A 20483-nucleotide genomic window follows, 5' to 3' on the forward strand; every position below is an offset into this window, starting at 1 on the left:
ACAGTAGCACCACATTTGCCAACCTCTAGTCTTCCGTCACCTCACCTGTGACTATCGATGATACAAATACCTCAGCAAGAGGTGCAGCAATCACTTCTCTAGTTTCCCACAGAGTCATTGGATACACCTGATCAGGTCCTGGGGATTTATCCACCTTTACCCGTTTCAAGACATCCAGTACTTCCTCCTCTGTAATCTTTGCAAGATGTCACCATCTATTTTCCTACAGTCTATATCTTCCATATTCTTTTCCACAGTAAATGCTGATGCAAAATATTCATTTAGTATCTCCCCCATTTTCTGTGTCTCCACACAAAGGCTGCCTTGCTGATCTTTGATGGGCCCTATTCTCTCCCTCGTTACCCTTTTGTCCTTAACATATTTGTAAAAACCCTTTGGATTCTCCTTAATTCTATTTTCCAAAGCTACCTCATGTCCCCTTTTTGCCCTCCTGATTTCCCTCTTAAGTACACTCCTACTTCCTTTACACTCTTCTATGGATTCACTCTATCTATCCTGTCTATATCTGACATATGCTTCCTTCTTTTTCTTAACCAAACCCTCAATTTCTTTAGTCATCCAGCATTCCCAGCCTTTTCTTTCACCCTGACAGGAATATACTTTCTCTGGATTCTCGTTATCTCATTTCTGAAGGCTTTCCATTTTCCAGCCGTCCCTTTACCTGCGAACATCTGCCTCCAATCAGCTTTAGAAAGTTCTTGCCTAATACCGTCAAAATTGGCCTTTCTCCAATTACGAACTTCAACTTTTAGATCTGGTCTATCCTTTTCCATCACTATTTTAAAACAAATAGAATTATGGTCGCTGGCCCCAAAATGCTCCCCCCACTGACCCCTCAGTCACCTGCCCTGCCTTAATTCCCAAGAGTAGGTCAAGTTTTCCATCTTCTCTAGTAGGTACATCCACATACTGAATCAGAAAATTGTCTTGTACACGCTTGACAAATTCCTCTCCATCTAAACCTTTAACACTATGGTAGTCCCAATCGATGTTTGGAAAGTTAAAATCCCCTACCATAACTACCCTATTATTCTTACAGATAACTGAGATCTCCTTACAAGTTTGTTTCTCAATTTCCCTCTGACTACTGGGGGGAGGGGGTCCATAATACAATCCCAGTAATGTGAGCATCCCTCTCTTATTTCTCAGTTCCACCCAAGTAACTTCCCTGGATGTATTTCTAGGAATATCCTCCCTCTGCACAGCTGTAATGCTATCCCTTATCAAAAATGCCACTCCCCCATCTCTATCGCCTCCCTTTCTATCCTTCCTGTAGCATTTGTATCCTGGAACATTAAGCTGCCAGTTCTGCACATCCCTGAGCCATGTTTCCGTAATTGCTATGATATCCCAGTCCCATGTTCCTAACCATGCCCTGAGTTCATCTGCCTTCCCTGTTAGGCCCCTTGCATTGAAATAAATGCAGTTTAATTTATTAGTCCTACCTTGTCCCTGTCTGCCCTGACTGTTTGACTTGCTTCTGTTCTCAACTGTACCAGTCTCAGATCGATCTCTTTCCTCACTATCTCCCTGGGTCCCAACGCCAACCCCTCCCCTCCCCCGCCCCCCACCACCCCCCACCCCCCAACCTTACTAGTTTAAATCCTCCCAAGCAGTTCTAGCAAATTTCTCTGCCAGTATATTAGTGTCCCCTTCCAATTTAGGTGCAATCCGTCCTTCTTGTACAGGTCACTTCTACCCCAAAAGAGATTCCAATGATCCAAAAATATGAATCCTTCTCCCATACACCAGCTCCTCAGCCATGCCTTCATCTGCTCTATCCTCCTATTCCTGCCCTCACTAGCTCGTAGCACTGGGAGTAATCCAGATATTACTACCCTGGAGGACCTCCTTTTTAAATTTCTGCCTAACTCTCTGTAATCTCACTTCAGAATCTCAACCTTTTCCCTTCCTATATCGTTGGTTCCAATGTGGACAATGACCTGTTGCTGGCCCCTCTCCCCAGTGAGAACATTCTGCACCCTCTCTGAGACATCCTTGATCCTGGCACCAGGGAAACAACACACCATTCTGCTTTTTCACTGCTGGCCACAGAAATGTCTGTCTGTACCTTGGACTACAGAATCCCCTAATACAATTGATCTCTTAGAAGCTGACGTACCCCTCGTTGCATTAGAGCCAGTCTCAATACCAGAAACTTGGCTGTTCATACTACGTTCCCCTGAGAATCCATCACCCCCTACATTTTCCAAAACAGCATACCTGTTTGAAATGGGTGTATCCACAAAAGACTCCTGCACTAAGGGCCTACCTCTCTTACTCTTCCTGGAGTTAACCCATCTATGTGACTGTATCTGAGACTTTCCCCCCTTCCTATAACTGCCACCCATCACATATTGTTGCTGTTGCAAATTCCTCATTGCTTCTAACTGTCTCTCCAACTGATCCATTCGATTTGATAAGATTCACATCCAACAGCATTTATGGCAGATATAATCCGCAGTAATCCTTAAACTCTCTTTAAACTCCCACATCTGACAAGAAGTACCGATTACTGCAAAGGCCATTTTTGTTCCTTCATGATCTACAGACCCAGTTACCTTATGAACTCTTCAATTAGCTCAGTCTGGTACCTCTTTATGATAGAAACTTATCTCACCAAGCAGACTCCTTACTCGGCTGGATTTGTTTTTCCCACCTGATGAATGGCTCAGGGCCTGTAGGAGTGATCAATCAAGTGCGCACAGACCTGTCAATTAATTTCTCTTCCTTACGAATTATTGTCGTTCACGGTTATCTATCTAACTAAGAACATGGTGTTTTTGTAAACCTTTTGTATAAAGGAAGCCACTTTGTGACAGTACAGCAGAGTAGCCTGAGAGGTTCTTGAAGAGCTGATATCCTACTCCTGGGTTATTAGAACCTAGTTGGTTTAGCTTATAGGTATCAGTGTTATGTTGTAACTGCATTGTTTTATGGGCATTGTAAAGTTTACTGGCACGTGCGAGCTGTATTCCCTAGAAATGATGTGGAGAAGCTGGTGTTGGACTGAGGTGGACAAAGCTAAAAATCACATAACACTAGGTTATCATTCTGCAGGTTTATTCGGAAGCACGAGCTTTCGGAGCGCTGCTCCTTCATTGGGTAGCTGTGGACCAGGATCATAACACATAGAATTTATGTCACAAGACCATAGTTTCATGCAGCTGAAAGTATCTTTTGAACAAACCTTGATTGCTGTTAGGCCTTTCAATTTTTAGAATGGGTTGCAGGTTTTGGTTCATTAATATGTAAAACCCAGAACTTCTTTTAAGTCACATTCTTGATGTAACCTAAGGTTTTATATATTTTCAAAAAAGTCATGTCAGCTCAGACAATGCATTGTGCGTACCCAAACCTTGAGTCAGACTGGTTTTATTTCCAAAGTATGAATTTGTAAAATATTACATTGACTGACTGCCTGCATTAACTGCTGCAGATTGTGCACTTTTTGAACAAAATAAAATGTCAGCAAAAGTAAATTCTGTAAATGCTACTTCATCCCACATGAAATATAAGATATAATATAAATATAAAGAGGGTGTTTGCATGGGGAAGTGTGGGGGGAGGTGTACATATGCGTGTGACTGAGAGAGAGGGTCTGCGTGACTGTGAGAATGTAAGAGAGTATATGTGCTTAGTGTGAGTGTGGATAGTCTATTGGGGTCACCTGTAGTGTGACATGAACCCAAAGTCCTGGTTAAGGCCATTCTCATGGGGACCGAACTTGGCTATCAGTCTCTGCTTAACCACTAGAAATGATTAAGCAGTTACCATTCCTGTCTCCATTCTGTGCAGTTGGCAGGAGGACAGATGGCATCAGTGTGTATCTGATGTGAAGACTTGGGAACCGATGTGCTCAGGACTGGAGAAGCTGGAAAGGGAGGTTGCAGCTGTATCAAGTCCTTCTGAGAGAGAGAGAGAGAAAATGGATGGTGATGACTCTCCCTGGGAGATGGGGGTACTCAAGAAATTGAGAATACCTCAAATGATCTATTCAGAAACATTATTAAAGTCTGAAATCATGTTCAATTTTTCTAAAAAGCTGCAGACATCTTTCTGAAATCTGCATTCAAATATGCACGGTCAGGCCACATTTGAGGACAGGCTTTAATGGGTGGATTGCCTATTTGTAGTCTTGTGAAATTGACTCCGACTATGGAGAAAGAGTTGTAGGGCACTGAAACAAACCCTTCGGTCCGTGTCGACCAGATATCCTAAATTAACCGAGTGATCTATTTGGCAGCGTTTGATCCATATCTCTCTCGGCCGTTTCTATTCATGTACCATCCAGATGCCTTTTAAATGTTGTCATTGTACCAGCCTCCACCACTTCCTCTGACCGGTTATTCCACACACGCACCCACCCTCGACATGCAAAAGTTACCACTTAGGTTCCTTTTAAGTCTTTCCCCACCCTCTAGTTTTAAACTACCTCTACCCTGGAGAAAAGACATACAAAGTTGAGCAGACAGACAAAATACAAATGGAAAAAAATAGAAGTCTGATTCCAGCCTTTTTTTTCCTCCTGCTAGCATTTGGCCACTGAGAATCTGTCAGGTCCACGAGCGCCTCCACAGAGCATACTGCGCATGCTTCTCGGTGTCAGTGAACACAGCGCATGTGCGCTGGTGTCAGCAAAACAACCTGAGCATGCTCGAAGTTGTCCGCTGATACGACTGCGACCTTCTTCTCATGAACCAATGGGGAGCCCTGGACGGACCGGAAGAAGCTGGTACTGCTGCCAATCAGAATCACCCTTTGTCCGAATGCGGAAGTTGGGCGACGAGCGTCTGAAGCTGCTCCTCCTCCTCTCTCTCTCAATGAAGATTGAGCTTCAGTCCAGATTGCAATATCTTTCCTCTGTCCAACATCTGTGAGTATAGCACTCAATATGCTGCACTGTAGCAAAAGAGAATGAATTGACTGCACACATTGAAGAGAATAATTATGATCTGAGACTCCTTACAGGGATCCAATCCTTACTAGGATTGGATCCTGAATATCGAGGGGGTAGTCAAATGGGAAGCTCCGGTAAAGACAGAGGGTTGGCACTGCTCATCAAAGCATTGATCACACGATAGGCTAGTGTCAGCTCGGAGTTCAGGTCCTGATTTCTTTGTCCTCTAATCTCCCTTTTCCGACAAAGTAAGATGTCGGTTTGTTCTCAGCTCTACTGGATTTCTGCTAAACTTTTACCCCCTTTTTACACATTCCGAGACAATAAAACCTAACTCAAGGCCTAACCCACAATCTCCCAGCCTGTCAACCATTCAGACACAAAGTGTCATCATAGCAGGGAATAAAACAAGAAGAATGAAATAAAATTAGAAATAAATAGTTGCTCGTACTTAATGTCTCTTCATTAGGAAGTAAACCAGAAATAGGAGTCTCCCAGGATTATTATAGTGGCCGACTTGAGGAATTCTCTCTCTCTTACATCTAACGATTAGTGCCCAGCTCGAAACGGGTAAAGGTGGATAAATCCCCAGGACCTGATCAGTTGTACCCGAGAACTCTGTGGGAAGCGAGAGGAGTGATTGCTGTGCCTCTTGCTGAGGTATTTATATCATCAATAGTCACAGGTGAGGTGCCGGAAGACTGGAGGTTGGCAAACGTGTTTAAGAAGGGTTGTAAGGACAAACCAGGGAACTATAGACCAGTGAGCCTGACGTCGATGGTGGGTAAGTTGTTGGAGGGAATCATGAGGGACAGGATGTACATGTATTTGGAAAGGCAAGGACTGATTTGGGATAGTCAACATTGCTTTGTGCGTGGGAAATCATGTCTCACAAACTTGATTGAGTTTTTTGAGGAAGTAACAAAGAGGATTGATGAGGGCAGAGCGGTAGATGTGATCTATATGGACTTCAGTAAGGCGTTTGATAAGGTTCCCCATTGGAGGATCTAAGGTTAGATTGCATGGAATACAGGGAGAACTAGCCATTTGGATACAGACCTGGCTCAAAGGTAGAAGACAGAGGGTTGTTTTTCAAACTTAGAGGCCTTTGACCAGTGGAGTGCCACAAGGATTGGTGCTGGGTCCTCAACTTTTTATCATTTACATAAATGATTTGGATGCGAGCATAAGAGGTACAGTTAGTAAGTTTGCAGATGACACCAAAATTGGAGGTGTAGTGGACAGCAAAAAGGGTTACCTCAGATTACAACAGGATCTTGACCAGAGGGCCAATCGGCTGAGAAGTGGCAGATGGAGTTTAATCAGATAAATGCGAGGTGCTGCATTTTGGGAAAGCAAATCTTAGTAGGACTTATACACTGAATGGTAAGGTCCTTGGGTGTGTTGCTGAACAAAGAGACCTTGGAGTGCAGGTTCATAGCTCCTTGAAAGTGGAGTCGCAGGTGGATAGGATAGTGAAGAAGGCATTTGGTATGCTTTCTTTTATTGGTGAGAGTATTGAGTATAGGTGTTGGGAGGTCATGTTGCGGCTGTACATTGGTGAGGCCACTGTTGGAATATTGCATGCAATTCTGGTCTCCTTCCTATCAGAAAGATGTTGTGAAACCTGACAGGGTTCAGAAAAGATTAATAAGGATGTTGCCAGGGTTGGAGGATTTGAGCTATAGGGAGAGGCTGAACAGGGTTGGGCTGTTTTCCCTGGGGTCAGAGGCTGAGGGGTGACCTTTGTGGGCGGCACAGTGGTTAGCACTGCTGCCTCACAGCGCCAGAGACCCGGGTTCAATTCCCGCCTCAGGCGACTGACTGTGTGGAGTTTGCACGTTCTCCCCGTGTCTGCGTGGGTTTCCTCCGGGTGCTCCGGTTTCCTCCCACAGTCCAAAGATGTGCAGGTCAGGTGGATTGGCCATGCTAAATTGCCCGTAGTGTTAGGTAAGGGGTGGGTTGCGCTTCGGCGGGGCGGTGTGGACTTGTTGGGCCGAAGGGCCTGTTTCCACACTGTAAGTAATCTAATCTTAGAGGTTTACAAAATTATGAGGGGCGTGGATAGGATAAATAGACAAAGTCTTTTCCCTGGGGTTGGGGAGTCCAGAACTAGAGGGCATAGGTTTAGGGTGAGAGGGGAAAGATACAAAAGAGACCTAGGGGGCAACCTTTTCACACACAGTGTATGGAATGAGCTGCCAGAGGAAGTGGTGGAGGCTGGTACAATTGCAACATTTTAAGGGGCATTTGGATGGGTGTGTGAATAGGAAGGGTTTGGAGGGATATGGGCTGCATGTTGGCAGGTGGGACTAAATTGGGTTGGGATATCTGGTCGGCATGGACGGGTTGGACCGAAGGGTCTGTTTACATGCTGTACATCTCTATGACTCTATTTACATCAATGGAAATAACGCATATGTTATCAAGTAGACAAAGAGATAGACAGGATGGAAATAGAGTTTTCAATCCAACACATTCCATGCTGACAAGATGTCTTTTGGGAAGTCTACTTCCATTTGTCATCATTTAGCCCATCTCTCTCCAAACCCTTCATATTCGCATACCCATCCAGATGCCTTCTTAAATGTATTTTCTTGGTCGCTTCCTCTGGCAGCTCACTGTCTGTGTGAAAAGGTTGCCCTTTAGATCCCTTTTAAATCAACCAGGGGCATAGGTTAGGGGTGTGAACATCCCCATCCTGGAGAAAACACCTTGCTTATTTATCCTATCAATGCCCCTTGTGAGTTTATAAACCTTCATAAGGGCTATTGTGTCACAATACACAATAGTCCTGTCAGTTTAATGAAATTCCCTCCCCCTGGCCAACATCTGGGAGCAAAGCATTGTGTCTCCCTTTCCATTCCTCACCCTGGGAGGGAGAGAGAAGGGGAAGTGGGGGGGTGAAAGCACTTTTCAGTTGTAGCAACTGGAGTGAATCCAGGGAGGGAGCAGACTATCGAAAGGTGCTCAGATGCTCTCTTGTCCCTCTCAAAGATATTTTCCTTGTGTATTCCTTCAGTTTGGCATGTGTACAGTTTGCACCCTAGAAAAGGATTCTTTGCTCAAAAAAACCTGTCTGGTTCGCTAATGTCTTTTTGGGAAGGAAATCTGCCATTCTTACCTGGTCTGGCCTACATGTGACTCCAGACCACTAATGGTGTCGTTGATTCTTAAATGACCTCTGGGCAGGTAGGGATGGATAATAAATGGTCCAGCCAGTGACACACTTGTCCCTTGAATGAATATTTTAACAAAAAAGTCATGACCCTCTTTCTTCCTCTGTCCGGGTCAGGCCTCCAATCATGAACTCTTTCTTCCTCCTCACTCCTGAGTGGCTGTTGTATCCTAAGAGGTTGTATCTAACTGAGTTCTGAACCTGTTTCCTTCTCCATTTTGATTGTGTGTGCCTGTAGGCTCCATCAGAGCCTCCTGCAAATCATACTTTCAGACAGCTTTTGTAAGCTCCTCCTTGGCCTCCACACCAGGGCATCTACACGTTAAGACTCCAAGCTGACTTCTTCCAGTCAATACCAACATTTTTCCAAGCTGGGTCCCCTCTCTATTTTATGGTTACTATCAGGACTGTTGAAGTCTTGCTGGACAGTCCTGACTATAGGCATATGCAAACTCAAACTACCTTCAAGAATGCATTTTGACTGTCTCGAAGGACCGCAACACAGTATTGGTATTTCCGTGTTGTCTGTAGACCCACGATGCCATTATTGAGGGAGTTACAGAATTTGACCCAGTGCTAAATTTCTAAGTCAGAATGGTATGGGGATTGGAGGGGAACTTGCATGTGATGGTATTCCTATGCACCTGCTGCCCTTGTCCTTCCAGGTGGAAGTGTTCATGGGTTTGGAAGGTTTTCGCTGAGGTGCCATGGTGAATTTCTGCTTTGAATCTTGTAGGGTAATACATGTTCCTATAAATGAGCATCCACGGCAGAGAGAGTGGATGTTGAAGATGGTGGATGGGGTGACAATCAAATCAGCAGCTTTATCTTAGATGATAATTAAGACCAGTATTGCTGCTGATGCTCATCAAGTCATCATGATACCTTGTTTTGAGTTGATGCATCTATTTGAAATCTATCCGACTCATCTCAGACGTGGATGGGTGCCTCTGTGACAGGTAGACTTATGAGAGCAAAGTCATGTGGGTTTGCCCTCTTGCTACTTTGCTCCCTGACACTGAGTTAGTCAGCTTAGTCAATAATGGCGCTGAATCACACTTGTGATGGTGAGCAATGAAATCAATTGAAAACATGGACTATAATGTGGCAGATGTGGGATTATCCACTTTGGAAGAGGCTGAAAAGTGTAGGTATACAAAGGCATCAAAGGTTTCCTTGTTGATAGGCACGGAGGGTTAATATGCAGGTACATCAATCTATTAGAAAGGCTAATGGTATTTTGGTATTTACCACAAGAGGATTTGAGTGGAGAGGTAATGGAGTCTTGCATCAATTGTATTGTAGCTTGGTTGCACTGCACCTGAATACCATGTGCAGTCTTGGTTTGTACAGAGAAATGTGATGAAAGTTCACCAGACTTGTTCTCAGGCTGGCAGGGCTGTCCTCAGACAGTCTTTGGTCTCAATGAAACCCACAAAATATTTAAAGGAGTTCACAGGGTGGGTTCAGATAAGAGGTTTCCTGTTTTGGGATTTTAGAACCAGGGACCAGAATTTAAAAGTAATGGCAGACCACTTAGGAGCACAATGAGGTGAAATTTTTGTTTTACTCAGGTTGCAGGTAGATCGGATAGTGAAGAAGGCGTTTAGTATGCTTTCCTTTATTAGTCAGAGTATTGAGTACAGGATGTGCAAGGTCATGTTGCAGCCACTGTTGGAATGCTGCGTGCGATTCTGGTCTTCCTATCGGAAAGATGTTGTGGAACATGAAAGGGGTAGAAAAGATTTACAAGGATGTTGCCAGGGTTGGAGGATTTGAGCTATAAGGAGAGGTTGAATAGGCTGGGGCTGTTTTCCCTGGAGCATTGGAGGCTAAGGGGTGACCCTATATAGGTTTATAAAATCATGAGTGGCATGGATAGGATAAATGGACAAAGTCTTTTCCCTGGGGTGGGGGAGTCCAGAACTAGAGGGCATAGGTTTAAGGAGAGAGGGGCAAGATATAAAAGAGACCTAAGGGGCACCTTTTTTACGCAGAGGGTGGAACATGTTTGGAATGAGCTGCTAGAGGAAGTGGTGGAGGCTAGTACAATTGCAACATTTAAAATGCATTTTGGGCCGGGTGCTGGCAGGTGGGACCAGATTGGGTTGGAATATCTGGTTGGCATGGACAAGGTGGACCAAAAAGTCTGTTTCCATGACTCTATGTTCGCAATTAAAAGGGAAGTTTCTCATGGAACTGAGCAGCATTTGAGGGATTGGCACATTGATATAAAATTATTCTTCACCTTCTAATCTAGTAATGGAGTTACGTCCTTTATTTCTTGTCATTTTTAAAATTTGTTAGGATAGCAGAAAGTCATTCAGCAACTTTACTGGCTTTCTTAAACAGTCTTGATATTTCATTATCATGTCCTTGATTCAGCTCCATTTCCAGCACCTTTGTAGGCAGTTTATTCCATGTTATTGTCACTAAATGAAGTTTTCCTCCATACACACTTAAGCCTATCTGGCTGCATGAGGGTTTTCAGGTTTCTGTGTCCTGGATAATATGTGATCAGCAGGCATCTAGCAATCTACAGGAATTGCCACCTATGTTGTGTTCATTTAACAGTACTGACCGTGATCACTTATTTTGTGATTTTTTTTTCGCAGGACGTCACGTGGAAAGAAATTTGAAAGCAATTGATACATCAACTTCTGACAGAGCCACTTGATTCATTGGGATTCGAATCAAGAAGAAATGTTTGCTTTTGTCTGCTGAGGGGTTTTGGAGGACACTGGTGTGGCAGGAAGAATACTGAGACAACTGAGTGAGGGAGATTCAGTGCGCTAACTGTGAAAAGTGCTTCACACCATTTCCTCAGCTTGGGGAATCAAAATCTCACTCCTCACGGAGGGGAGAGACTGTGTACCCGTTCTATTTGTAATTTCAAACCCTGGGCAACAAAGTAAAGCTTCCCCCATGGAGAAACCGTGGAAATGTGGAGACTGTGGGAAAGGATTCCCTTCCCCATCGGCACTGGAAAACCACAGACGCATTCACACTGGCGAGAGGCCGTTCACCTGCTCTCAGTGTGGGCAGAGATTCACTGAAGCATCCCACCTCGTGAGACACTAGCGTGTTCACACTGGGGAGAGGCCATTCACCTGCTCCATGTGCGGGAAGGGATTCAGTCAGATGGGAAACCTGCAGACGCACCAGCGCCTCCACACGGGAGAGAAGCTGTTCACCTGCTCAGTGTGCGGGAAGGGGTTTGTTCAGTCAGCTGCACTCCTGACCCACCAGCGGGTCCACACAGGGGAGAGGCCATTCACCTGCTCACAGTGTGGGAAGGGATTCATCAATTCTTCCACCCTGTTGACCCACCAGCGGGTACACACAGGGGAGAGGCCATTCACCTGCTCTCAGTGCGGGAAGGGATTCATCAATTCTTCCACCCTGTTGACCCACCAGCGTGTTCACACCGGGGAGAGGCCATTCACCTGCTCCATGTGCGGGAAGGGATTCATTGATTCTTCTGGCCTGCGGACCCACCAGCTGGTTCACACCAGGGAGAGGCTGTTCACCTGCTCTCAGTGTGGGAAGGGATTCACCCGCTCCTCCCACCTGCAGAGGCACCAGCGAGTTCATGTGCCATCACAGGGGGAGTAGAATATAGAACATAGAACAATACAGCGCAGAAAAGGCCCTTCGGGCTTCGATGTTGTGCCGACCTATGAACTAATCTAACACTATCCTATCATCATCCATGTGCTTATCCAAGGAATGTTTAAATGTCCCTAATGTGGTTGAGTTAACTACAATTGACAGGCAGGGCATTCCACGCCCTTATCACTCTGCGTAAAGAATCTTCCTCTGACATCTGTCTTAAATCTATCACCCCTGAATTTACAGGTATGCCTCCTCGTACAAGCCAACATCATCATCCTAGGAAAAAGACACTGACTGTGCACCCTATCTAATCCTCCGATCATGTTGTATGTCTCTATTAAATCCCCTCTTAGCCGCCTTCTCTCCAGTGAGAACAGACCCAAGTGTCTCAGCCTTTTCTCATAAGACCTCGCTCCAGACCAGACAAAATCTGGTATATCTCCTCTGCACTTTTTCCAATGCTTCCACGTCTTCCCTGTAATGGAGTGACCAGAACTATACACAGTATTCTAAGTGAGGCCGCACTAGCAGTTTGTATAGTTGCAGCATGACATCACAGCTCCGGAACTCAATCACTGTATCAATAAAACCTCACACACCGTATGCCTTCTTAACAGCACTATCAACCTGGGTGGTAACTTTCAGAAATCTATGAATGTGGACACAAAGATCCCTCTGCACATCCACACTACCAAGAATCATTCCATTGATCTGGTAGTCTGTCTTCCTGTTTGATTCTTCCCAAAGTGAATCACCTCACATTTATCTGCATTGAACTCCATTTACCACCTCTCAGCCCAATTTTGCAGTTTATCCAAGTCCTCCTGCAACCTGCAACATTCTTCCACACTGTCCACCAATCTATAGGGACATACCTATCAAAGACACGCAATATTTGTTCCTTAAACCAGCTCCACAGTTCAATTGTCCCCGTCCCCTACATTTTGCTATTCCATTCCATGCCCCCTAAGTCTTGCCTAGTGGCATTATAATTGCCCTTCCCCATCGATAACTCTTGCCCTGTGGCATGTACCTCTCCCTTTCCATCGCGAAACTAAATGTAACTGAATTAGGGTCAGCCTATTCTTGAAGCTCAAACCTTCCAACCCGAGCAACATCCTTACAAATCGTTTCTAAAGCCTTTCAAGTTTCACAACATCCTTCCTACTCAGTGATTAATATTCTGTGAACAATATATTTTGTTCAGGCCATAAAAGAGGGCAATTTTTGAGGGGAATTAACTTTCACATTCTTTTTCTAAATCGTTAGGACCCTTTTAAATCTTTCCCCTCTCACCCGAAACCTATCCCCTCCAGTATGGGAGTCCTCTACACGGGAAAAAGATCAACAAAAGTTGAGTATCCAGACAAAATGCAAAAGGAAAAGAAATGTCACTCCAGCCTTTTTTCTCCTGACGTCATTTGGATCCCAAATCTATCGTCAATACCGTCAACCACAGAGAGTGTATTGCGCATGTTTCCTCGGCATTCGAGGAAACGGCACACAACTTTGATTGGACCAATGGGGAGCCCTGGAGGACCGGAAGGAGCTTGGTCCTCCTGACAATCAGAGACTCCCCACCATTGTCTGAAATGTGGAAATTTGATCATTAGTTTATGAAGTTACTGCTGTTCCTTTCTCTGAATGAAGATTGAGTTTCACCCTAGACTGAAACTTCTTTCCTCTGTCCTACATCTATGAGTACGGCACTCTCTTTTCTTACCCTCTTTTTTCATTCTGGGGTTCGGAGGAGCAGGAGAGTGACGTTTCGGGCACGAGCCCTTCCTCAGGAATGATGTGCGGATGTACAAAGGGTCCTCAGCGTCTTTCTACACCAGTCAATGTCAGTTGTCAGTAACAGAAGGGAAACGGAGTGAATCCAGGGAGGGGACAGACTCTGGAAAAGTTGGTCCAGGACTGTGCTTCAGTTGGCAAACACGTGGCAAATGCAGTACCACAATGTGAAGTTATAGTCCTTGCTGTGGAAATTAAAGGCAGAAAGAAAGCGCATGGTTTAAATGGGAATATATTGGGATGTAAAGAAAGTGAGGACTGCAGATGCTAGAGATCAAAGTCAAAAAGTGTGGCGCTGGAAAAACACAGCAGGTCAGGCAGCATCTGAGGAGCAGGAGAGTGACATTTCGGGCACGAGCCCTTCGTCAGGAATGATGTGTGGATGTACAAAGGGTCCTCAGTGTCCTACAGCAGTCAATGCCAGTTGTCAGACAGATGCAGCAATGAGCAAGGCAAGTGGGATGTTATAGCAAGAGGAATTAAGTTCAGAAGTGGGGATCTCTTCCTGTATTTGGGGGTCATTAAATATATTCAATGCTGAGTTCATCTGATTTTTGAACAAGAAAGAAGTGGATGGTTATGGGGAAAGGCAAGAAAATGGTTTAAAACCAGTATAGAACTGTTACAGTCGTACACCACAGAAACAGACCTTTCAGTCCACCTAGATGGAGGCAGATTCATATCCAGTTGTGCTCTGTTCAATGTTGGTGCAGTCTTGAAAGACCAAATGGCCTATTCCTGCTCCCAATTCTCACACTGTGTCCAGTAAAGCAAGAGACCCATAAGACATAGTAGCAGAAATTAGGCCTTCAGCCCATCAGATCTCCTCCATTCAACCATGGCTGATAAGTTTCCTAACCCCATTCTCCTGGTTTCTTTCCATAACCATTGATCCCCTTGATACTCAAGAACCTATCTATTTCAGTCTTAAATATACTCAGTGAACCAGCCTCCACAGCCTTCTGAAGCAGTGAATTCCACAGATTTACCGCTCTCTGGCTGAAGACTTTTCTCCTGATTTCCGTTCCAGAAGGTCTTCTCTTTACTCTAAGGCTAAGCGTTCAAGTTCGAGTCTATCCATTCAATGGAAACATCTTCTTAACATCCTTTCTGTCCAGGTCATTCAGTATTCTGTATGTTTCAATTTGACCCCTCCTGAGTGTGGGCCTGTTAATCAGCACAAACCCAGACCCTGCAGGATGTAGTACAGCAGGGATTAGGTTCAACAAAGTGAGAATGGAGGGAGAATGTGAGAGGTGGGGATTTTCAGCTTTTTGGGAATGAGAGAGGAAAGAAAGTTCAATATAAATTAGAATTGATTGGATGGGCTGATGAACCAGGTAGTGGCAGATGGAATATAATTTAGATAAATATGAGGTGTTACATTATGGAAAGGCAAATCAGGATGGGATGCTTACACTTAATGGTAAGGTCCTTGATAGTGTTCCTGAACAAAGAGACCCGAGAGTGACCGTGAAAGTGGAGTTGCAGGTAGACAGGATAGTGAAGAAGGCATTTGGTATGCTTTCTTTTATTGGTTAGAGCACTGAGTATAGGAGTTGGCTGTACAGGACATTCGTTAGGCCACTTTTGGAATACTGCATTCAGTTCTGGTCTCCCTGCTATAGAAAAGGGGTTGTGAAACTTGAAAGTGTTTGGAAAAGATTTACAAGGCCTTTGCCAGAGTTGGAGGATTTGAGCTATAGGGAGAGGCTGAATAGGTTGGTGATATTTTCCCTGGGCCATCGGAGGCTGAGGGGTGACCTAAGAGAAGTTGCATAGTAGGGTAAATAGACAAGATCTTTTCCACCAATGTAGTGGAGTCCAAAACGAGAGGGTATAGTTTATGGTGAAAGCAGAAAGATTTAAAAAGAGACCTGAAGGGCAACATTTTAACACAGAGAATGGTGCGTGTATGGAATGAGCTGCCAGAGGAAATAGTGGAGGCTGGTGCAATTACATCATTTTAAAGGCATCTGGATGGTTTCATAAATGGGAAGGGTTTAGAGGGATAATCTAGTCCCATTTGCCAAGTGCTGGCAAATGGGATTAGATTAATTTAGAAAATCTGGTTGGCATGGACGAGTTGGACCGAAGGGTCTGTTTCCACGCTGTATGACTCTAATCATCTTCAGTGAAAGCAGAAGTATCATTTTTAAGACTGGACTTTCAGAGCAGCTTTCAAAGATGTTTTGCCCTGACTGGGAGTAGAAGTTGCAATGAAATCTTTCATTTGTGAGACAACAACTGGGTGAGTGAGTACATCTGTGATTTTGATGGAAAGTGGGACTTCATTGCACTTTGGGGTTGAAGTGCTTTAATGTTAACGATGGTAGGTTATGTGTACTGAGTGGGGAGCCTAGTGAAGTGTTTAATGGGTTTTTGTTTTAAACTTCTCATTTCTTTGAGTGTCCAACATTGTATTTCCAATGCTGTGCATCAGAAGAAGCGGTAAATCAGTAACTGATGTCGTTAGAAGCCTTACCATTTTCAGCACTGCAGGTATTGCATTGTTTCATCAGCATTGTAAAGGTTACTGGCAGCAGGTGTGGGCTGTATTTACTAGAAACGATCAAGCAGTTAGATAACACATACTAGAAGACAGGGTGGGATTTGTCTTTCAATCTGCAGAAGGTTCTGGCTGCTGTGATCCGGGGCAAGCACAAGTGCGGTAAATCATAGAATCCCTACAGTGTGAAAGCAGGCCATTCAGCCCATCAAGTCCACACTGACCACTCTGAAGAACATGTCACACAGACCCACCCCTATCAGGTTATTTCTGCTGGTGGCTGAGACTAAGCCTCAAGATTAAGGGGAGATTTAGGACAGAGATGTGGAGGAACTGCTTTTCCCAAACAGTAGTGAATCGATGGAATTCTCTGCCCAAGGAAGCAGTACAGTCAGCATCATTAAGTATATTCAAGACACAGTTGGGTGGTTTTTGCAGGTTAGGGGAATTAAAGGTCATCGAGATAATGCAGGTAGGAGGAGCATATCTTAGTCCTTCTATTTCTGTGAAACTATAACCCTGCACTTCCCATGGCTAACCGACCTAACCTGCACATTCTTGGACACAATGGGAAATTTAGCATGGCCAATCCAAATCAAGGTGAACAATGTAGTGATGTGGAAACTGAACGTCAGAGAATGATAGAAAGGGACAAGGAGAATAAATGTAACAGTAATCAAAGCTAAATTCTAAAGATCACAAAAAATAAAACTAAAAGGTCAGTATCTAAATATGTGCTGCATCGTAACAAAAGTGAATGAGTCTGATGCACAGGTTGAAGAGAATAATTATGATCTGAGACTCCTCACAGTGGTATGGCTTCAGGATGACAAGGATTGCATTCTGAATATCGAGGCGGGCATGTAGTATTGGGGCCATAGCAGCATCAATTTGAAACTCCAGATATTAAATCCAGTAACAAGGCCAAAATGCCACCAACTTCCTCCAATCTCTAGGTTTCCCAACACTGAATGGCCCGTAATTGCCAGTTGTATCCTTTTCCCCTTTATCATTTACTATTCAATTCAGCCCATTGCGTCAACTCTGCCATTTACTCAGATCACAATTATTCTGGTAAACATCAACTCCACTTTCCTGCCATTGTCCCGTAATCCTCAATTTGCTCACTGATTTAAAAAAAACTATCTCAGCCTTGAATGCACGTAATAACCCAGGCTCAACAGCCCTCTGTACTAACAAGCTCCACAGATTGACTACCTTCAGGAGAAATTCCTATCTGTCCTAAACATGCAATCCCTTATTTGGAGGTTTTTCCCTCTGGTCCTCGACTCATGCACTTTTCCACATCTAGCCTGTCAAGTGTCCTCAGAATCTTGTACATGACAATAAGGTTACCTTAATTCTAAGTTCTAATAAGCACAGACCCAACCTATTCACTTCTCCTCATAAGACATTCTTTCCATCCCTGGTATCATCACGGTCAACCTTCTCTGGACTGCCTCCAATGCCAAGATATCTTTCCTTAGGTAAAGGGCACCAAACTGTTCACAGTATTCAGTTGTGGACTGACTGGTGGCTGACATAGGTTCACTATAACCTCCCTACTTTTATACTCGACTGAAAAGGCCAACCTCCAATTTGCCTTCCCTATTACTCACTGAACCTGGATGAAGTGATTCGTGGATGCGAACTTCCAAATCCCTCTATTCTGCAGCTTTCTCCATTTAATATTCAGTTCTTCACCTCCTGACAAACTGCATAACCTCATTTTCCCATATGCCAAGCTTTCGCTCATTTGCTTAACCTGTCAACATCCCTCTCCAGATATCTAATGTCATCCTCACCACCTGCCTTCCCCATCAACCGTCTCTTCTGCAAATTTGGCAATAGTACATTCACTTTACTTATCCAAGTAATTCATATACATATTGTAAATAATGTTGGCCCCAGCGCTGATCACTGTGGTACACCACCAGTTACAAGCTGCCATCCTGAACATGCCCCTTATCACAACTGTGTCATCAGTTAGCCAATCCTCGATCCATGCTAACAGCCTCCATCACCCTGGGCTCTTTGCTTATTATTTCATGAGATGTGAATATCATTGGCTGTGCCAACAACTCTTCCCAAACTGACCTTGAAAAGGTGGTGCTGAGCTACCTCTTAAAATGCTTCACAAATAAAATGTGGTCTGCAACAATGTTCAGAAGTGAGTTCCAGCATTTTGGTCAATAGCAAAGAAACAATGCAATATATTTTGCAGTCGGAATGCTGTGTTCACACTTGTCTGTTCTTGGTGGTTGAGGTCATGGCTTGGAAGGTGCTTTTGAAGAACAACCACTCATGCAATCAAGCCAGACTGATAGATTGTGGCCCCAGACTCTGCCATTTGATTTTCCTCATCAATCTACATTCTTTCCAAAGTTTCAGTCTCAAACTGCCACACAAGGCCTTCTGTTACGGTAAGAATACACATGATTACCATATTTTGGGTTGTATAAATCTTAGCCTGCCAGAATTATTTTCTAAAAAACTTTATATTCCATTACAGTGTGGAAACAGGCCCTTCGGGCCAACAAGTCCACACCAACCCGCCAAAGCGCAACCCACCCATACCCCTACATTTACCCCTTACCTAACACTACGGGCAATTTAGCATGCACATCTTTTGGACGGTGGGAGGAAACTGGAGCACCCAGAGGAAACCCACGCAGACACGGGGAGAACGTGCAAACTCCACACAGTCGCCTGAGGCGGGAATGGAACCCGGGTCTCCGGCGCTGTGAGGCAGCAGTGCTAACCGCTGTGCCACCGTGCCGCCCACAATTAAACTGGGTGACTGCATGAAATGGTTTGTTGGTCAGACTGGAATCATCATCCTCAAAAGGAGGCAATGCCATCAATATCATTGAACTCTTTTTGTAATAAGCACAAGTTCTTGATTTATTTTCAAAACTTACTGGTATTCACACCTGCACATTCAATGTCAAACTCAGATATCATAAATGAAAATACACATTAATTTTGTTTTACAACAATCCAACAGATTAATTAATAATACACAGTGAATACCAAGGCTGATTAATATGAAATTAAATTTGACCAAAAAGAATGTAAATTCAAGATGTGAGATAACAAATGGGGGAAGGGCAGAAGGCAAGAAATGCAGCATCACAGAAGGTGCTCCTCCAGGGAGTGTATTTTACCAACTACAACTGCTCAATATAAACAAACACTCTGACATGATCCTCCGGTTTTAATGTAAACCATAGCCCCATACAGTAGGTACCATTTAAATAAGTTAATAGATACAAGCCTTGAGCAAATCCAGCCTCCAGCCGGACCCCCCGCTTCTTGGAGCTCGGACCTTCCTCCAGCTCCGGGGGGTTGTTGAGCTCCTGGGCTCCGGCCGCCGCCGAAGAAGCCGCGGGCGCCGGCTCTCTCTCCTCCACCGCCGACATTTTTAATTTGTTTTCTCGTTCACCCGGTAACCGTCACCTCCCCCTTCCCGGGCCCCGGAAATTATACAAAAATAAACAATAAACCCCACCGGGGACTGTCTCCTTTTCTTCACAACTTTTGCTTGAAAAGTTCCGGCTTTAATTTGAAATGTATTTTAAAGGTATTTTCTGAGGTAAACGATGCCTGTCTGCCCCCCTCCCTCCGTCAGAAACCGCCCGCTGAGTCGATGAGAAAACCGCAGCCTCGCGCCGCCATCTTTGTTTTTCTTCGTCATTTCGTTTCCTCGTTCAGTGACGCGCGTCATCCGCGCTCCCTCCAATCAGAGCGCACCTCACTCCACCTGACCAATGGCGGCCGGCTTTGCTGGTCGTGTTGGCCCCACCCTCTGCAATATCTCTCTCTGATTAGTCGGTCCCGACCATAAGCTTTGGGATTGGTGGGGAATTTCACAATCATGTCAGTGTATCCGCCCTTTTCATTCCCATTCATTCATTCAACAGCAGATGACCCAGTTTACTGCAACGGGCTCTGGGGCTATAGTGGTAGTGTCAGATATTCAGGGGGAAGATATGATTTTTAACGTTATCAACCAATTCAACTCTGGCACCTTCACATCCACTCATTCAACCGAAGAGGGCTCAATTTAGTGTAATGGCTCTGAAGGTATATTATTTGTATCCTATGTTGAGAAGAAACCTCTTCCCCTTCATTCAATAGAAGAGGGCTGATTTGCTGCAGAGGTTTTTTTTATGGCGCAGTGGCAGTGTCCCTATCTTCGAGCCCTGAAATCCCACAGCTATGAGGATGCGTAGTAACAAATTTTGTAGTCATATGTCACATTACACCAGGTTTATAGTCCAGCAGGTGTGTTTGGATGGGATCTTAGAGAAATATATTAAATTATGAAAGAAATAGAAATAGGATTTTCCACTGGTAGGTGAGCAGTGGAAATGCGCCCCAATAAGGGCGCATGGCCTCAAAGTTTAGAGGTAGCAGGTTTAAAATTGAACTGAGAAGAAACTTCTTCACTGGAGGGTTGTCAA

The 20483-nt window shown here is 44.4% G+C and overlaps 1 protein-coding gene across 1 annotated transcript in view; it reads left to right on the top strand.

Annotated features, from left to right (window-relative positions):
* LOC140460148 (uncharacterized) overlaps positions 1–15916 on the top strand; it is a 69557-nt gene extending 53641 nt beyond the window's left edge. The window contains 2 exon segments of the mRNA XM_072554544.1: positions 4557–4897; positions 10904–15916. Coding sequence (XP_072410645.1) covers positions 4557–4897; positions 10904–11714 — 1152 coding nt within the window. The 3' untranslated portion in view covers positions 11715–15916.
* The last annotated feature ends 4567 nt before the right edge of the window (positions 15917–20483 follow it).

Source organism: Chiloscyllium punctatum, chromosome 36 (genome assembly GCF_047496795.1).
Source record: "Chiloscyllium punctatum isolate Juve2018m chromosome 36, sChiPun1.3, whole genome shotgun sequence".
NCBI classification, from domain to species: Eukaryota; Metazoa; Chordata; class Chondrichthyes; order Orectolobiformes; family Hemiscylliidae; genus Chiloscyllium; species Chiloscyllium punctatum.